The sequence below is a fragment of the Hoplias malabaricus genome, chromosome 6 (genome assembly GCF_029633855.1).
Source record: "Hoplias malabaricus isolate fHopMal1 chromosome 6, fHopMal1.hap1, whole genome shotgun sequence".
NCBI lineage: Eukaryota > Metazoa > Chordata > Actinopteri > Characiformes > Erythrinidae > Hoplias > Hoplias malabaricus.
This window is the reverse complement of record NC_089805.1, coordinates 26990508-27008592: the sequence shown is the minus strand read 5'-3', so window position 1 is coordinate 27008592 and position 18085 is coordinate 26990508. Positions and strand designations below refer to the sequence as shown.

General features: G+C 40.9%; 1 protein-coding gene across 1 annotated transcript; it reads right to left on the bottom strand.

Annotated features, from left to right (window-relative positions):
- Nucleotides 1-893: 893 nt before the first annotated feature.
- mafk (v-maf avian musculoaponeurotic fibrosarcoma oncogene homolog K) lies at nt 894-17228 on the bottom strand. Its single transcript, XM_066675921.1, has 3 exons — nt 17076-17228; nt 5932-6008; nt 894-5427 (listed from the first exon to the last, which is right to left on the bottom strand). Exons 2-3 carry the CDS (start codon nt 5974-5976, stop codon nt 4990-4992), a joined length of 483 nt encoding a protein of 160 aa, XP_066532018.1. The 5' UTR covers nt 5977-6008; nt 17076-17228; the 3' UTR covers nt 894-4989.
- Nucleotides 17229-18085: the final 857 nt, after the last annotated feature.

Genomic DNA, 18085 nt, shown 5'->3' with positions numbered 1-18085 from the left:
TCTTGTACAGGTTAAGTATGGGGAATAATTAAATATTGATTGATAGATTTTTATTAGTGTTGTCCACTGTCTCCTTCACATTTATTTTTCACTCAGTAAGTAGCCTGTTAGAAAATCACAGATTGATTGATTTTTTTTTTTTAAGGGAAGTTAAAGTTAAAATATTGTGTTTTTGCCATAACACTGTTAAGTAAGTAGCTTCCTAGCAAACCATTTTGAAAGTCTGGTTATGTAATCCTACACATCTTTATCCCTTTAATGTCATAGTGCTCTTTGTTATTTATGTCCAGACTGTGTATCATAATTGGTATATGTTTTTAAGAGGGACCAGTAATTGAAATAAGTTGTAAAGCCCTTTTTCATTATTTATGTATTGTAGGACATACCTTTTCATTTTTTAATAGGACTGTAGACTCTTAACGTATCATTAATAATTTGTGACATTCCAATCCCAGTTTGTAAAACTACAGTTTTAAAGTACCTGTTGTATTAGGAGCAGGCTCATGTACGAAAACTGACTTCTCACTGTTTCTTGTGCCAATGACAGCTGCCTTACTGGTAACAACAGTTTAGGGTTTAATGGTAATATAATGTTAAGATGTGCATTATGCTATGGTTCACCTGATCTTAGGCAGATGCTTTTTTAAAATGAGCCCTCTTTGTTATTGTTTTGTGGAATGTATCTGTTAATATTTAGTTTATAAACGCTTCTCTCATAAAATTAAAGTATTGATAGAAAATATTTCTAATATTATTTCATTCTTCTGTTTATTAATAATAACACCCACTTATGTGGTGTAATCTTCTGATGTATACTGACGCCTTCTTAAATGGGGAAGTTTTATATAAAAGTACAAAATGAAAACTGCATACGGTGTACTTTCAGCCAGAGTGGAAAATAGAGAATCATTTTATTTGTACATGAGGGTAGTTCATTGAAAAAAAAAAAATAAAAAAAGTAAATAAAATAATTTAAAGGTTGAAAATTTAAAAAAAAAAAAAAGTCAAAAATAAATATCATAGTTCAAATGTAATACATACAAACAGATTAATGATGTAAATTATGATAGTATGATTAATCTAAGCCTAGGTTTGCTGCCTTTCTTGTCTGTATTTACAATCACTATTTGAATATCGAGCAGTTTAGATTTACGCCTCAAACTTACCAGAACTAAACTTTTGTCTGTGGTTGGCCATTTAAACAAAACACTACCTCAGCCTTTTCTACAGTACATAAACAACACCAAGCTACAGCTCCATAGAGACACTACTTTAAACTACACTTAATATGACTTTTTCCTCCATTTCCTGTTCATTCAAACTTAGTTTTGACAGTTATGAAGTTATAATTTGGAGCAGCATACCTTATCAAGAAGTTCCTCTGTGTTTATAGGCAAGTGTGTTCAAGAGCATTGGTTAAAATTCCTATGTGCGTTCATGGTAAATAGCTTTTAAGGACTGTCTGAGCGCATATATAATATATACTTTCAAAAATAGATATAGTCTTGTGTAAAATATAGAATAATTTAACCTGTTCAGCCTAAAAGGCCACATACAGCATACACAGAATATAACGACCAAAAAGTACCCACTTAGTCGAGATGCTATGCTCGCCATGGACTGTGTTAGGAGAGGAATGAGAAGGATCTATAGAGAGAATCTGTTACAGAAGAGTACACCTTTTATCCAGCAGACAACATGGCCGCTTTTTTGTGCAGAAACGTCAGAGTTCACAAGTGGCTAATGTCATTTCTTTAGCATCGTATTACACTCTCAGAGATTTGACTGTGTGCAGCAAGAAGCAGGGTCCCAAAGCTGGCTAACAAAACACTGGCACCATTTTGGAACTGCACATCCCCTGATTTAAGGCTGACATGGCCCAGTTGAAACAAATTGGGCCAATAAATATACTGAAATTGAGGGAAAAAAATAATAATAAAAACTTCACTTCTGGTGGTAGCTGAGATCCATACCATAAAATGCACTGTCTCGTTTGTTTAGGAAAGAGAGGCAGTGTCTTGGAATCGCCAGCATTTGTTCACAGCATTTTTGAAAGGTTACCACCAGATGTCAGTAAAAAGCACAAAGGAGATGTTTAGTCAGTTTTCTTAAAAAGTCCCAATTGAAAGTATATGATCAAATTAAACAGAACTTGCTCATGAGGAATTGTGAGTAAGGGTTTGTAGGGAAATGGTAAATGATTTCCACATAACAGGAACTGAAAAAAAGTGGGCATGATGCTGGGAATTTCTGGGCCTTTTCAGAATGTCTTTGTGGTCTATGAGTAGAGTAAAACTGGAGGGAAAAACACGTCTGAGGTTAGAAAATAAGCCAAAGAACAACCGTGGCCTCAACATTTTTTAAAACTGCACATTGTTAGCCAATGCGGCCGAACATTCTTAAAAACATACTTTGAAATGCCGTCTGTCAGTTAATAACCAACCACAACAATGACTTTCAACCCTGTGAATACTGAAAGCATGTGTTTTCTTTCACAACACATATTTGACAAAAGTAGCAAAAGAATCCGTGTGAGCCAAAAGTACTGGATCACCAAGAACACTGCACGTTTGAGGAGCTGACTGACTGACTATTTAGACATGTGCTCATTTGCAAGCAGGGTTTTTAAAAGCAGAATGGAAATGGTGTCCAAAATCTCAAAGTTGATTATACAACTGGAAAAAAAATGAATTGAGTAAAACTGAAATTAAACAGACAAGGTCACACTACTCCCAAGATATGCCAATCATGCCCTAAACCATGTAAAATACAGAGATAAAAATCACACAGAAACAATAGAAAACAACAAACAAAAAAACAAGCTTTTGGACATAAAAAGAACATAAAAAATGTCAAAGGAAATACAAAAAACATATGTATGCTAAAAGCACAGCAGTAGACCGCTGAGCTGAGGCTAGCAGCAGACTACACAGCAGCACAGTCTTCCCCCAGGGCTCTCCACTACAGGGAACTGGAAGAGAAGGAACAGTCATAGCCACTTGGATAAAGAGACAATCCTGACTACAACTAGCTATCTCACTTGCAGCAAGTCATTTCACTAAGACACTGGGAGTCAGAACAATTGCTCTTGAACAATTAATAGAGAACCTCAATTCAAGTCAAGTTAAAATGTCAGGATTGTCTTTACCCAAGAGTCTGTGTCGAAATTTCAAAGTATTTGCAATTTATAAATGTTTATTCAGGGGTTACCAACACCGGCAGTGCCACCTCTCGTGACCTAGCAGTAGGAATGCTTTCTATACGGACGGAATTCTTTGTGTGAAATTGGAGGTGGATGATATTATTCATGATATTATTCATGAGGCCGTAGCTTAAGTTCTGTAATATACAGGTAATAATGGACTTGCATTACTTTACCAAGGCAGCTCCCATAATCTCTATATCCAATATGGATTACCTACCATTCATTATGGTGCTAGTGAGGAAGAAAATTGGGAAGGTGAGTGCATATCTTTTCTCAAGATAACTGAAAACTTAAACTCTTTAGCTGATGTTATCAATGGATAACACAGTGAAGGGGGTAGGCTTATGATTAACTGTCAAAAGTAGCCTGTGTTTTTGTGAAGTGTCTGATTTCTTTGCTCTAGATAGTCTACATGTAACGCTTGTTTGTAAGTGCTCTTGTATTAAACTGTAATTATTAGAAAAATAAGTGCTCTTCTAATATGTCATTGAAATGGTTCAACAGTTCACTCCATTGGATTCACTAATGTTACCATATTGAACCAGGTAATGGACTTGTACTTTATATATAATAAAAATAATAATAATAAAAATACATCTTATCACAAGTCCTTAGGATGCTAAAACGTCCCTGCTCTGGATTCTCCTCTTTACCAGTTGACATCGTAATTATGAAGCAGATTATGGGTCCGTATTTCAGTGCTGAAAATCTACTCTGCCTTCACATATGGCTGGCAATGTAAAAGTTAAAATGAAAAGCGGATAGAGTCTGTGCTTTTTCAAATCGTTGCAATAAAACCTTTTTGTCATAGTGTAAACTATTTAGAAACAAAATAAGCAAAATATTAACAAGAATAGAATATAGTCAGTTGTATAATGCTAATATACGTTTACTCTGATGTAAAACGTAAGATACCACAGGCATCAGAGCTATCACAGACTGCCATGGCAGGTAAATCAAGTACTTAGTCCCACTTTCAGCCAAGTCTCATCTCTGCTAAGTCTCAGTCTGGGCGGAGAGAGGGGAAGAGGCCAGTGTGCCCTGCCGGTGCTGGAGGTTTTAGAGCACAGTGCACAGACAACGTAGAAAAGTTTGTGTGAGAGATTTTTAGTGCATCCAGAAAAGTTACTGCTTTGTTCCTACCAATCCTCCTTCACGCCTTCATGACCTGGAAACAGCTTTGATCTTGCTTGCTGTACCAATACTGGGGGAGATGAGAGCTGAATTGGAAGGATGGACAATAGATACCCAATAGGAACCCAGATATACCTTTCATACTGGGTTTGTTCATATTTACACAATTTCAGTGTTGTGTATATGTTTGAAATAAAATGGATAACTGGGCCAAATTTTAGTCTTGTCCTGTACTGTGTAGGAACTGCGACTAATTGAAGGAGGATCAGTGTTTGTATTGAAGAGAATACTGATGGGGATGGAGCAGATGGGTCGATGAAGCAAATCATCTCTCCCTCAGCTTTCTGTTCCTCCTGCTCCTTTCCTATCGACGGCTCACCAACAAAACTATGAGGTAGGACAGGAGCATTTGGAAGAAAGAGATAGGAAAAGAACAGTAGCAGAAGTTTCTGGATGCTGTTTGTGTATTTGTATGTGTGTGATGACAGAGAGAAAAACAAAGAGAAAGAAATCAACGCAGTCTACGGTCACGCAGTCAGTCTCCCTTCCCCCACCCCACCCATTCAAGTCTGATCACTGAGCGTCTTTCTCAGCTGCAGGTCGGTGGGTTCGGAAAACTGGATCAGACCAGCAGATTCCCTCCTGCTCCTCTATGATGGTGCGGAGAATGGCGTGGAGCTGGGGCTGTGGTTGTTGGACTTGACGATGGTGATGACGCTGGTGGTGGCTGCCACCTTTCCCGGCGAGAGTGGGCCACGGGCCACAGTCCGAGCGAAGCACTGCAGAGCCTCATACTTGGCCCGCAGTGCGTCCAGCTCCAGGCGCATGCTGGCGTTCTCGCGAGCCAGCTTGTCCACCTCCTGCTGCAGCTCAGTCTTCTGCCTCTCCAGCTCCTCCTTCTGCGTGACACGCTTGATGCGACAGCTTGCGGCGTAGCCACGGTTCTTGAGCGTGCGCCGCCGCTGCTTCAGCCGGACCACGTCCTCTTTTGTGAGGCCGCGCAGGTGTTGGTTCAGCTCCCGCACAGACATAGCCACCAGCTCATCATCGCTGAGTGCCGGTGCATTCTCGCCCACCTCCTTCTTTACCTGCAACAGGCAGCAGGGGGAAAATGGGGGAATCTGGTCATACTCTGCAGTACTTTAATCATTTTTTAACACGTGACTGGCATCAAAATATATAAATGTTTTCTAATGTGTGAAATAGGAACAAAAGAAAAATAAAGTGTACATTGTTCAAAAACAGACTACAGTTACAATGACTAACCCTAGCATTTCTCTCTATTTGCAATACATCTGTTTTCCAAGGGCTCACAAAAGCACACAGAGACCATTTATCATGATAACAATAAGATATGTTCATATTGCACCATGGTGGTAAACACAGTTTATTATACAGACGACGTGTACAAAACAGGATCTCAGGCCCAGCATAAGCAGAGCCTTAGAATAAATTGCAGAGCCCTCGCTTTAAAAGAGCATATGTGCATTTCTTGTTTTAATGAAAATCCTTTTTTTTATGCTTAGGCTTAATCTGGGCCTGGGAAAAAAAAAGTCCCATAACACTAAATGAACCTTGAGAACAAAGCTTACCTTTAAAGCTTTGCTTGGTTTAAAATGAGTCGTCATACCCTGCATGCAAGCAGCTGGTCAGAAGCTCTAAGAAATGCCTGTGAAGAGAATAGAGGAGGCTAATTAGTGCAATACGAACAAAAGGCAAGTACACAGTTGGATTGTGCTGTGTATTTGTAATATATTTATTTCCTTACAATATTTGCACCCCCCTTCTAGGCTGTGTAACGTGGTCCAGTGAATGGAAGCAAAGAAGCAAGTTGGTGAACCTCTTACTCCTGCCTCTGTTGTGATTTATTTCATGATTATGAACAGACTGATGGGAATCTCCAATCTAGTCCTAGCAGTATCACTATCATATACCAAATGCTTGATAAAGTCAATGAGTAATTCTGGAGTCAAAATAAGGCATTTAAGGTTTGTAAAAGTAATATGTTTTCTGCATTTCCCTCCTTTTCCACTCTATATGCTCATGTTCCTCTGTAACCTTCATTGTAATTTGTGCTTCGTTTTTGACCCTGTTTTGATGCGGGGCAGTGGGAGTGAGGCATGCCCTGCAAAGAAGGCGCATGTGTAGTTTGCTGACAAAGCGCTAGTTTATCCTGCTGTGCCTTTCTACGTCTTTTATTATGGAAGCTTGTTTGCGGAACTGTTAGTGCGGCTCTAAAAATAACCCCGGGTTTTACAGCACAACTGAATCTAAAAAAAAAAAAGTGTTAACATTTGTATGTAGAATATTGGTCTAAATAGTTGGAAATTTAGAACGTACCTGTTATTCCGAATTTTAAAATGTTGAAAAATATATCAATTTTTTTAGTGAAATTCACTAATGTAAAGAACAATTGTCTAGACGCTGTTGGTGTGACATTCTTGTCTTTACTCAAGGAATGTGAGAAATGCAATGTTAAAAATTAATACTCAAACTCAGAAACAGATAGTCCACAAACTACAGGGCCATATAATACATTTGAGGCGAGCCGTTGATGACGTGAAATGTACACAACACACCTTCTCGGGGCACGCCTCCCTCCTGTGGCCCCGCCCCCACAGGATCACAAATTTAGTGTAGAGAACATTAAAGTGTTTAAAGGGGAAAACGTCGCGTTAAAGCAGAAATTATTGAGCAAATCTTAAATATGTGTATTGTTTGTTTGCAAAATCCTACTTTTAATATCTGTATAAGACCCAAAGTTGACATTATGGATAATTTCCGTAGCCCTGAGCAAAGCTTCAGTAATACCCCTGAAAGGGTTTTCAAAAATAACCCGATAATCTGAATAGAGTAGCACGGGAGGGGTATTAAAATGCTGAACATGAAGACAAATAGAGAACCACCGGTCTTCAGTAAAATTAAATCACCTAAAATTCTGCATGCTGGCCACCAGAGGTCAGCACCGCTCCACAAACTGAGCTCCAGACATGGGCAACCCTGTTTACTTGCTGAGGGTGCGTTCTCACAATGTAGTTCACTAGACCATTGCGAGGACAATAATAGAAGCAGGTCAGCCCTCAACATGGGGCTTTGTCTGATCTCTTTGCTCAGCTCTCTGCGCCAGGTTATTTTTTGCTCGAGCGAGCTTTAAAAAGGCTCTTCTGTACAGAGGAGCCTGTGGTGTTGAGAGGGTGTCACAGCCGAAGTATAGAAGAAATGTGACCAGTGTAAAGAAGACTTGGAAATGCACTTTCAGCAGCAGTCTCCATTTCAGGAACCTCTGATCCAGCGTCCAGAATGCACTGTGAACTGAGAGTGCGCTGTCATGGAGACGCCCTGCTAATGGGTGTGGGAGTGCTGGTCACATGAGCAGCCCAATGGTAAACAAGGTTCATTCATAACGTCCCCAAACAAGGTGGGCGACCTTCTCAATAAGCCCAGTATACAGCTTACAGCTCTCAAAGAGAGGAAATACTGATAGGGACACTTATGAAAGCCTAGTATTTACACAAGGCTGTTGGGCAGAAACCCCAGCTTGTTTCCAGGGTGTTGTGCATGTTATATATTTAGGCCTGTGTGAAATCCGCTTGTCTTCTGTGTACACCAAATTCCCATTACACTTTTAAGCCACTGATGACATCTTTTCTTCAAATGAACAAACACAATCTCGCCCTAAAAAGGGAGAACAAAGCGTGGCAGAAGACGCTGGTCATGCACCTTCTTTGGAACATGTTGGGATATGTTTTTGCTAAGCTGGGACCATACTGTATTTTTCTGCAGGAGATATGCTTGAACATTCCTGAAGGCACTGTCATCCACAAATAGTTTCCCTTACAGTCACTGTTATATTTTTGTTTTAAGACAATGTACTTTATCAGCTTTAGAAGTGCGGCTGACAGACTGGATTCTGTTACACAGGGCTTTCCTGGCTTGCTTCATGCCCTTATTTAACTCACCCGGTTATATTTAGCTCAGTGTGCTGACCATAAAATTCTGCCAACAATGCAGTTTAAGTAGAAATGTGATAAGTGATACCTCATTAAGAGGGAAAAGACTCTCCATGTCTGGAACAACAGTAGCAATTCTCTCACCAAAGGAAGAGGGATTATTCCCCTCGGACGTTAATTCTTCATTCAGGGGGAAAATATCAGTTCACAGGCGGTCTCATATCTCTTCCTAGTAATGTGTGTTATCTGTGATTCTGCTGGTGTCACTGCATTCCTCAGCCCTTATTCATATCTTCCTAAACCCTTTCAAAAGGCCATGTTATACGGGATGCATTTCTATCGACCAAAATAAAACTGTTGCTGTTAGGACAAACACTCCTGTTTCCAAAATAGTAACTTCGGAGGGAAAGATACTTTGAGGTTTACCATTGTCGGGCCTTATTGTTACCTATACAAAACACTTTCTATTATACAACTATAAGAAAATGTAGTTTCTGTCAAAACCGTTCACAATAGCATGGTGGTTTTATTTTGACAAGCAATCTGCTATGTTGAGTAGTACACAAATGTGCAGGTTTGAGCCATGATAGTTAGCTCTTAGTCACTCTTGTGGTCGGTTTCAGTAAGGCCCACCTGCCATGCATTAACCAGTGGTCCAAATGGTTTAGCCATGACGGGATCAAAGACTGTAGTTTTGGGATCGTCGATCAGGTTCAGCATAGATAATGAACCACACGGTTGAAACTTAACACCACATGAAAAGTATGCGCAAGTCTTGATTCATACCATCTGGCCTTCCTTGTAAGGTCCCATATGGGCCAGGCCACACGTTTTATTCAGATTGAAATAGAAGAGTACAAAACTAATTTTAGTGTGCACGGAAAACCTCAGTAAAAAGACAGTTGCCAAAACCTTATATAGCAAGATTTTGAACGTTAGCAACGGTATGCATTAAGGAGATGATGCCGTCCCTTTTGCTTTTCCCACTCGTCTTTTTCGGAGCATGGAAAACTGCACAGTCCCCAAGGGTTAATGTCAAAAACAAAAAGTATGTGACAAATGACGCAAGGCCAGCAGCAGTGAGAAGAGCATTCCTAGACAGCAAGTTGGCTTGCAGTGACTGTTTTTAAAAGGGCTGCGTCAAGGGGGGAGCCCCTGCTTTTCTTTCCAGGGAAGACCATCGAAGTGAGTGGAAAAGAAGACCCCCTCACTCTCTCTCAATATGTGAGGCCTCCAGCCTTTCAGCTCACTCTCTCACAAACATACACTGTGAAGTTCCTTCAAATTCCAACGGCGTGTGGTCGCCCCCCTGCCTTTCCATTTGCAGTGGGAAGTGAGGTGACCCGACCAGAGCGGGGCCCCCCTTTTCCTGCTCAATCTTACTAAAGAGGAAAAGCCCTAGCATCCCAAGGCCGCGTTTTCATCATCTGAACTGCAGAACAACGGGTGCATTTTCACCCCCCATCACCCCACCCGGTTCAGCAATGCCTTTGGCGACGCACGTTCAACGGGCTGCAGAAACACTGGGGCTCTTATTCTAGCTATCAAGAGCCAAGCTACAAAAACAGAAAAACATGTCACAGGGAAAGGGCCTTGGGAGAGAAGCCATGGAGAGTGCACCAAGTGGGGATAACAGAGCCACATTCCTTACAACACACACACACATACACTGGGCATGGTTTAAGGGGCCCCCACTTTCCATTTAGAAAAGCTGCATACTTAATGTCTTTCCTGCATAACTTTCTTTCAGAACAGCGTAAAAAGCTGGTCAAGTTCAATTTCCAATTTTACTACGCTAGCTAATTTCATTTAAACCCTTAAGAAATGTATTTGCTATTATTTTTTTTTCCTAAAATCATGTTTATGAAATACTTGGCATAAAATGATATTTGAAACTTATTGAAGCATAGACAACACTGCAGTGCAGTAGTTAACAGGCAAGTATAAATATGCTAATACCATCCATAAGGCAGACAGTTACTTCAACCCTGATTGGTCCCCCTTGTGCTACTAAAACAGCTCTGATCCATGAAGGCAGCTATGCAGACGCATATACAGTAAGCTGCAATCCACTGTGTGTTCTAACAACTTATCATTAATAACCTTTTCATCAGTTTGTGCTATATTAGCTCATCTGTGAGATCAGTGCAGATGGGCTTTGCTTTCACTCCCCTCTTGTGTCAGTCAGCGTTGAACACTCATGCTCCTCTCATTCTGCCTTCTTTGGAACACTGTTTGGTAGGTACTAACCACTGTAAACAGCAATACCAGATTCTCTGACCAAACCCTCTGACCATCACTCAGATCCTTACACAAGCCCATTTTTCATGCTTCCAATAAAACTTAGAGAACTGAAGAAGCACAGTTTGCTTTCTGTGTACCATACTCCACCCCTGTCAGTGTGTTGGATAGTGCTGATTAATCTTGTGGCTGAGCTGTATATGCTAACACTAATGTTCAAACATTTGCTAAAATGTCTGGGCTGTGTTTACAATTCAAAATAAAACAAATAAGTTCCCTTACATACTGTTCTTAATTTTAACCAAACTCCAGTTTACAAGTCTTGACACAAAATGATATTCAAAGTCTTCCTACACAAGAGTAGGAAAACTGCAGCAGCGTAAGGTGCTAGTTTATGAAAGAGAGCAATATGTAAAAATGTACTACACTGAAAGTGTTTCTGGGGAAAAAAAATGTACCTGTGAATGTGTTTTTACATATGTGCACTAATGATATTAAATCTACACTGAAAACCTATCCTTCCAGGTAATTTATGCTGACAACATTCCAGTGCTAAGTAACCTTTTGGGCAGCACGGTGGTGACCCAGGGACCTGGAGGTTGTGGGTTAGAATCCTGCTCTGGGTGACTGTGTGTGAGGAGTTTGGTGTGTTCTCCCTGTGTCCACGTGGGTTTCCTCCGGGTGCTCCGGTTTCCTCCCACGGTCCAAAAACACACGTTATTAGGTGGACTGGTGACTCAAAAGTGCCCATAGGTGTGAATGTGTGTCACCCTTCGTAGGACTGGCGCCCCCTCTAGGGTGTGTTCCAGTCTTGCGCCCTGTGATTCCGGGTAGGCTCACAGTGACCCTGAACTGGACAGGCAGGTTCAGACAATGAATGAATGAATGAATGAATGAATGAAGTAACCTTTTGGCCACTTGGACTATTAAAGGCCCCTCAATGTTGGCATTTACCAATTTCTACAACAACAAAACTAACAAGAGCCATGAGGACACAATGAGAGTTTCCGATTACTTTTCAAATATATATATTTAAAACTCCTAAATTTATAAAGTATGAGCTCAAATGCTGATGTTTTCTAAAGACATTGGGATTTTAAACACTGAGCAAGACAGTACATTTCCCTTTTATCTGTAAACTACTTTCACATTCACTCCAATACGGCCCTTTAGTGATTAGTGCCTCAAGCAGTGTAGTTTTACTAATTTATATGCCAGGAAAATTTCATTCAGACATGTGTAAGTCTCCAAGAATTCTGCTGCAATCTTATATCATGACAAAGTTGAGTCAGTGAGTGAGTTGTTACTATGGTAACAGCAACTCGTGTGTAATCGTTTCATTCATTAATTGGTTCAGTGTGACCATATTTTTATCACCATCATGATTCATATAGGGAATATCAGATCTTGAATGTCTTTGCCTGGAAACATTAAAACTGATCTCATCTCATACTCCACTTCCAAACGAATTGTTTATCATTTTGTAGGAATCATACATCATACCGTAAATAAAAATTTCTACTCCTGAGAAAACAACTATTGCACCACCAGCTAGAGAAATAAGCCTTGTCATTTGTTTATCATGACAACACTAATATCAACAACAATAATATCACAAATTGTATTATTTAAAGTATGAAATGTTCTTGCAAAAACCAGTGATTCCACTCAATGTCAAGGAACTCTTACTTAGTAGTTGATCTTCATGGTCACACTGGGATACTGCTAAATAAAGAGTAAAAACCGAAATGGACTGTTGGCACTCGTTGGTATGTGTATGAGTACTGGGCCATAGCAAGCAGAAACTGCTGAATCAGATATTGGAGATAGAACAAAACAATGAATCTGATTGAGTCCTGTATTAAGTCTGGTCTGAGGTAGCACATTCACTCTGAGTGATGGCATGTTGTTAGTTCTGCCTGTGTATGGAAAGTTAGAAAGTTTACTTGTTCCTATTAAGAGCGCCAATTACAAATAGCTCCATTTCATACACAGCTTTTAAAAGTAAACCGTATTGGATCAGTATAAGATTTTACTCAGAGTCTCAATGTAACCGTAAGAAAACTCAACAAACCGACCCTCACCGTTTTAAACAGACAAGCATCCTCACTAGCATAGGTTGGTTAAGTCATTAATGAAGAAGCATAAGAAAATGAGCAGACAAAACAGAACTGAAAGTTTTAAAGCATCACAAGGGAAAGATGGTCATCACCCTGTGTTTAAATATGAAGGTGGTATCATGAGGATGTTAGTCACTGTATCCAAGGTCATGAGGTGACTACAGTCAATAATATTATTGTTAAAACGTGTTTTAACTTTAGCTTGATTTCGTTCGACCCCGATAAAACAAAGCAGCAGAATCCTTTATGAGTAAAATTTGGGCCAACAGCTTTACAGTTCACACTGAACATTCATCTAGAAATCTATAGATGTGTCTCATATTGTCCTAAACACTCTATGGAATCTGACATGTAACTAGTGTTTTTGTGCAGTACAAACCTGTCATATTTTGGCAAAGAGGACTTTGTTCATGTTCAATGCCTAATCCTGAGTTGAGTGAAAGGTAACGTATGAGACTAGACCTCAGGCGATGTCAAACAGTACTTCAAAGGCACCTGTGCTTACGCTGGCATGATAAATAGCATGCTGCTTTGTCCTAGCTGTTTGTTTTGCTATCTCTCTACCCTCTAGTTAAGTGTGCAGGCTCAGCACTGAGTAGACTTGCTTTGCGGCGAGGCCAGATGGAAAGAGCTGACTCCTCCCTGCTCTGGAGCCCCGTCTGTGTTTTTCACAGGGAGGTGAAGAGGCCCGTCTCTTCTGGACCCTGCCCACTGTGCTCCACAGCGCTGCAGCGGCGGATTCGGTGGGATATTATGTAAAGGAAACGGAGAGCATAGCTGAGAGGTGAGTCATGCTGTTTACTGGTAAGAACGAGGACGAGCGGCAGGGAATCACACCCTCCCAAACTGACGTTTCCTGGAAAATCCCGTTGTTTCGCAGGGCGGAAGGAAAAGTACGGGGAACAGGGCTGGCGTGATCGCCGGAACTTTCTGCGGATAGGGAGGAGAGGTAGAATTTTGAGCAGAGCTACTTTTTTCCAACTTGGGACGCAGGGATTCAGAGGAATGTAAAGCATCCACAAAACAAAGGCAAGCCCGTCCAGTATGTACAAGGGGAAGCTATTACACTGTGGGTAACGAGTAAAAAGCTGCGGACAAATTCCCTAAGGAAGAACATGCATAGCTCAGATATTTTCAGCTGCCATGCAAACCCAGCAAATCATACAGGTGTTAGACACATAACCTCAGCCTTTAGTGTGCAATCTCTGTGTCCGTTAGTATGAACTGCTCTGTCATTTCAGGATTAGCAATAAAATCTATCAGTGCAGTAAAGTTATACTTGTTCAATTTCTCAGAACATGAGTTATTCAGAAAAGATAAGACAACAATCAAGTCCAATAGGAAGAGAGGTGGAGGTAATTCCAACTGAACAATCCCCATGTTATGCTTAAATTATCCATCACATCACCGTTTCTTAAAACCATAAACATCAAATCACCCAAATGGGTTCCTTGCTCCAGACGGCACATCCCCAGCCCAAAACCACAGTGTGGCATAGTCACTCCTCTCAGATCCAGGAATTGGTGAGAGCAACAGGAAAAGGGCAGGGAGCACTTGGCACGTCGTGGCTCCGACACCCCCACAGAGCTCTCACTGGGACCCAGAAAGAGCTAATGTACCCTCTACACACCCTAACTCAAGACACATCAACCTGCTAATAATTCATGATTACGAACTGTCTGTTCTCTTGCTGATGAAATGGTCAAATATTGGCCAGCCATCAGCTCTTATATTGCTCATCACTAGCTGCTAGGAAGCTGCAACAAGAAATGTGTCCCCTGACACTATTGCAATGAATTTAGTCAGAATAGCTAAACTTTGTCTCATGATGACTAAGGTTAATATTGCTGCCTCTGTCAAGACACATTGCTTAAATAGAAAGTTTCAGACTTTGGAGTTCCCCTTAGTTTCATTCTGAATGATTAATTCAACAACCACCAGTTTCATTCACTTTCTAAACCTGCTCGGCAAAACCACAGCGTACTGTAAGCATCCGGTCCCATTAACCCAGATGTGTGGTTCTTACCACAACTTCTTTAAGCATCTATCAGTATGTCTTCTGTTGACACTTAATATGCTGTTGACAAATATCACGTCTTTGAGTCTCCCTGACCTCCTGCTAGACATGTGACAAACGTCTGGTGATCAAAGCAGCGTGAGTACAGGCCATTGCTAACTATGTGCGGAGGCCTGCGTGGGCTTTGCTGGTGACCAGCCCACGTGTGCATCTTATGATGGAGAAAGCATGCACTTCTTCTTGGCTACTAAAAAAGGCAGGCAGACGACGCAATAGGTGTGGGAGGTCAGCGCCACAGACACTTTAGCCACTGAGTCAGACAAACCTTCAGACGAGGTCACGCTGCCTGCGTACAGTATGACATAAAGAGGAGCAATGGGGTGAACCACCTCCAAGAATTTCCACACTAATCATGAGGGCAAAGGTCACTGATGAACAAAAACTCTTCCCACCATGAGATGCACACTTGGCAGCAAGAACGGAAGTCACTTTGCATACACGCTGATAGCACATACTTTCTGAAACTTTCATTTGTCTCAGCACAGCAACTGATTTTGTCAGAGAGCAGATTTAAAGATGAAATCACGACAGCTGTTGCTCATTGTAATCATAGCCAGCCCAGCAGACAGAATTACATCATTGTCTGATAGAAGGTAGAGCCCATATTTTATAAAAGCAAGAGTGTAAGCAGAGGGCTCAAGCAGGATTGTTTATCGCAAAAGACAAGGTATTACAATAAAACTAAAGGCCAGCCTCACCACTAAGAAAGTGAGGGAGAGCAGTCCTTCACAAGTAAATGGATGGTGGCCCTTTTAAATTCTCCTTAAATGGACATGTTTCAGACATAACATACACAGAGTCTGGTTCTGAGGGAGAGCTTTAGAAATAATCTGCATTGCTTAAATTTAAAACACCCTGTTTTGTCACTATGTAGGTACTAATGACAACTCTTTTATCGCATGTGGAAATGAATCACATTATCCAGTTATGAGTCATTTTCCTATGAGGGCGTAGCTGTAGTACTAGCCACGCCACAAAATGGACTATTGTCCAATGTTCCTGAATGTGAACAGTCTGCAGATTTGTTGCACAAACTGTGGAGTATTCAATCAGGGTTTAAATAAACAAGTTTAGCCTGCTAGCTACATGGATGGCTCAAAAGAATAGTTCATAATGCTGTGTTAAACCTATGCCTTTCATGACATAAATGTACAGAACATTTTTAAAGGTTTATTTTCAAATAGGTTGTTTTAGACTGTCTCCTTCTAGAAAGTGCCATTAAAACAGAGGCTTTGGGCTAAATGTAGAAATGTACCATAGGTTTACGGCAGGTGTCAATAAAACTTTAAAGGCCCATGTCAGAGCACTGTGGCTTAGCTTATATATATGAATGATGAAATGTATCAAAATGATGTCATGGGAACCTCATGTTGCTCAACCCTGCTGCCTCAGACACTGTAAAAGCGTTTCTATGTCCACTTATGGAAGTGACCTATTAATAGTTCACGGTATAAGAGACAAGACTGGTTACGTGAAGAACCGTACTGTGAAGACACGGTAAAGGCGCGAAAGAGAGCGAGCAACACGCCGCGCGCCTCGGAGAGCGCCGCGGCTGACTGAACTCCCTCTGACACAATGACGTCATGGTGAACTGCGCCCGCCGCGCGGACACTGGACACTAACGTTCACCCGTTTGTCATTAGTCAGGTTCAAACGATAGGCTTCAGCGTGTCACAGCGGACCGCTAACACGGCCCGAGCTGCCTATAGTGCCCTTTGTCCCAGAAATCCTACAGGGCACAACACACCACGTGTTATTTCCTGATGGCGTAACATTAAGTATTCGTGGAGAAATGTACGGAGAGTCAGACACAAAAATGTTATTCTTATTTTTACATTAAGCCTAGTTTTATACATGTATTATTAAGTTTATTAATTCAAAATGTTTGTATTCATAACCCTATATAACTGGGTGAATAAAAGTTATTTTTTGCCAAAAACAAACAAACAACCATTTCATCTCGCGCCCCTCCATGTGATAAGAGCGAACAGCGCAGACACATTTTACTCTTTATTGCGAAAATACTATCCAAACTACTTTTCATGGAAGAAAGTTATTCTCGTGTGAAATAAAGGCAAAGCGCAGTGCATCGCTGTTTGTCAGCTTTCACACGTGTCTTCGCTTTAAACTCTTAATCTCTACTACCACACATTTTAAAAACTTTGAACACTTAAAGCAGTCTGCTGAAGAACGACAGCGCGCTGGGAGAAAAGTGCTTTTAAAAATAAAAGCTGTTTATCGGACTCGCGTCGGACTGAGATCCGTCATCAGGATGAGAACATCAGCGATTTCGACAGGAATTTCAAAACATCCCAAAACTGAAAAAAACGGCTCGTTCACCAGCTTACCTCGTGAGCGCGGATTCTCTCGACAGGCGCGCGCACCCTTGAAAGGGTGTTTATCCTTCAGCGCGGACTGTTTTGCCGGGGCTCCTTCGCAGGTTTGTGGGGTCTGAGAGTCCCGCAGCCGAGCTGAAACAGAACCGCCAACTACATTAAACTACAAAAACAACAACAGTGTACCAACATTCCACTCTCCGCTTCCGCAAGCACGCACGTCACCGGCTCCTCGTGACCGCCCCCTCCATTCATGAAAATAACTTTCTGCTGACGTCAGCCCGGCGGGAAAAAAACACTAGGCGAGCCAGAAATAGACGCAGCTGGTGAATTCTTTCAGAGAGATGGCGATATTAAATATGGGCAATGTAATATAAAGTCTGAAAAAAAAAAAAAAATATATATATATATATATAAGGCCTGTGTTCAGTTTATATATATATATATATATATATATATATATATATATGAACTGAACACAGGTATAAAATCCCAAAAGACACGACTGTAAAAATGTAAACACACGTTCCTAATTAAACCTCCCTTCAAAAAAGCAAAATTTCTAAGCTTCATTCACACGACCACTGTTAAACCCTTACAACTAATAACGAGAAAATAATGCCATTTCACAGCTTTCACATTTATAAACTTATTTTACCCTGTGCCTTGTCATACGCTGGTGTGGCATTAAAAAGGAACCAACAGCGCCCTCTGTCCGCCCGACATTGCCTAAACGCTAACTTGTAAAAGCAAGCTGTTGGAAATGCCTGCCATATTTCCGAGGCGACTGCATTCCACAAATCCTGGGAATTACATATTGCACAGCGAAGCAATTCAGCTTAAAACGTCTCATAACCTCATACCTCAAACACAAAGCCCGCTTATAATTCGCTTTGGAAACATCTTAGTTTGCATAAGCTTCACATTTGTGCTCAGTATTTAGGTCCTTTATATTGCTAGTATTTCTCAAAATCTACACAGAACACTGTGCACACAGGCGTTGTAGCTGTTCTTTAGGTGTA

Excerpts from the sequence above, each read along its gene's own strand:
- mafk (XM_066675921.1), bottom strand. The coding sequence starts at position 5,976 with ATGCAGGGTATGACGACTCATTTTAAACCAAGCAAAGCTTTAAAG. Across the intron at positions 5,428-5,931 it reads AACCAAGCAAAGCTTTAAAG|GTAAAGAAGGAGGTGGGCGA; the intron begins GTAAGCTTTGTT and ends TGCCTGTTGCAG.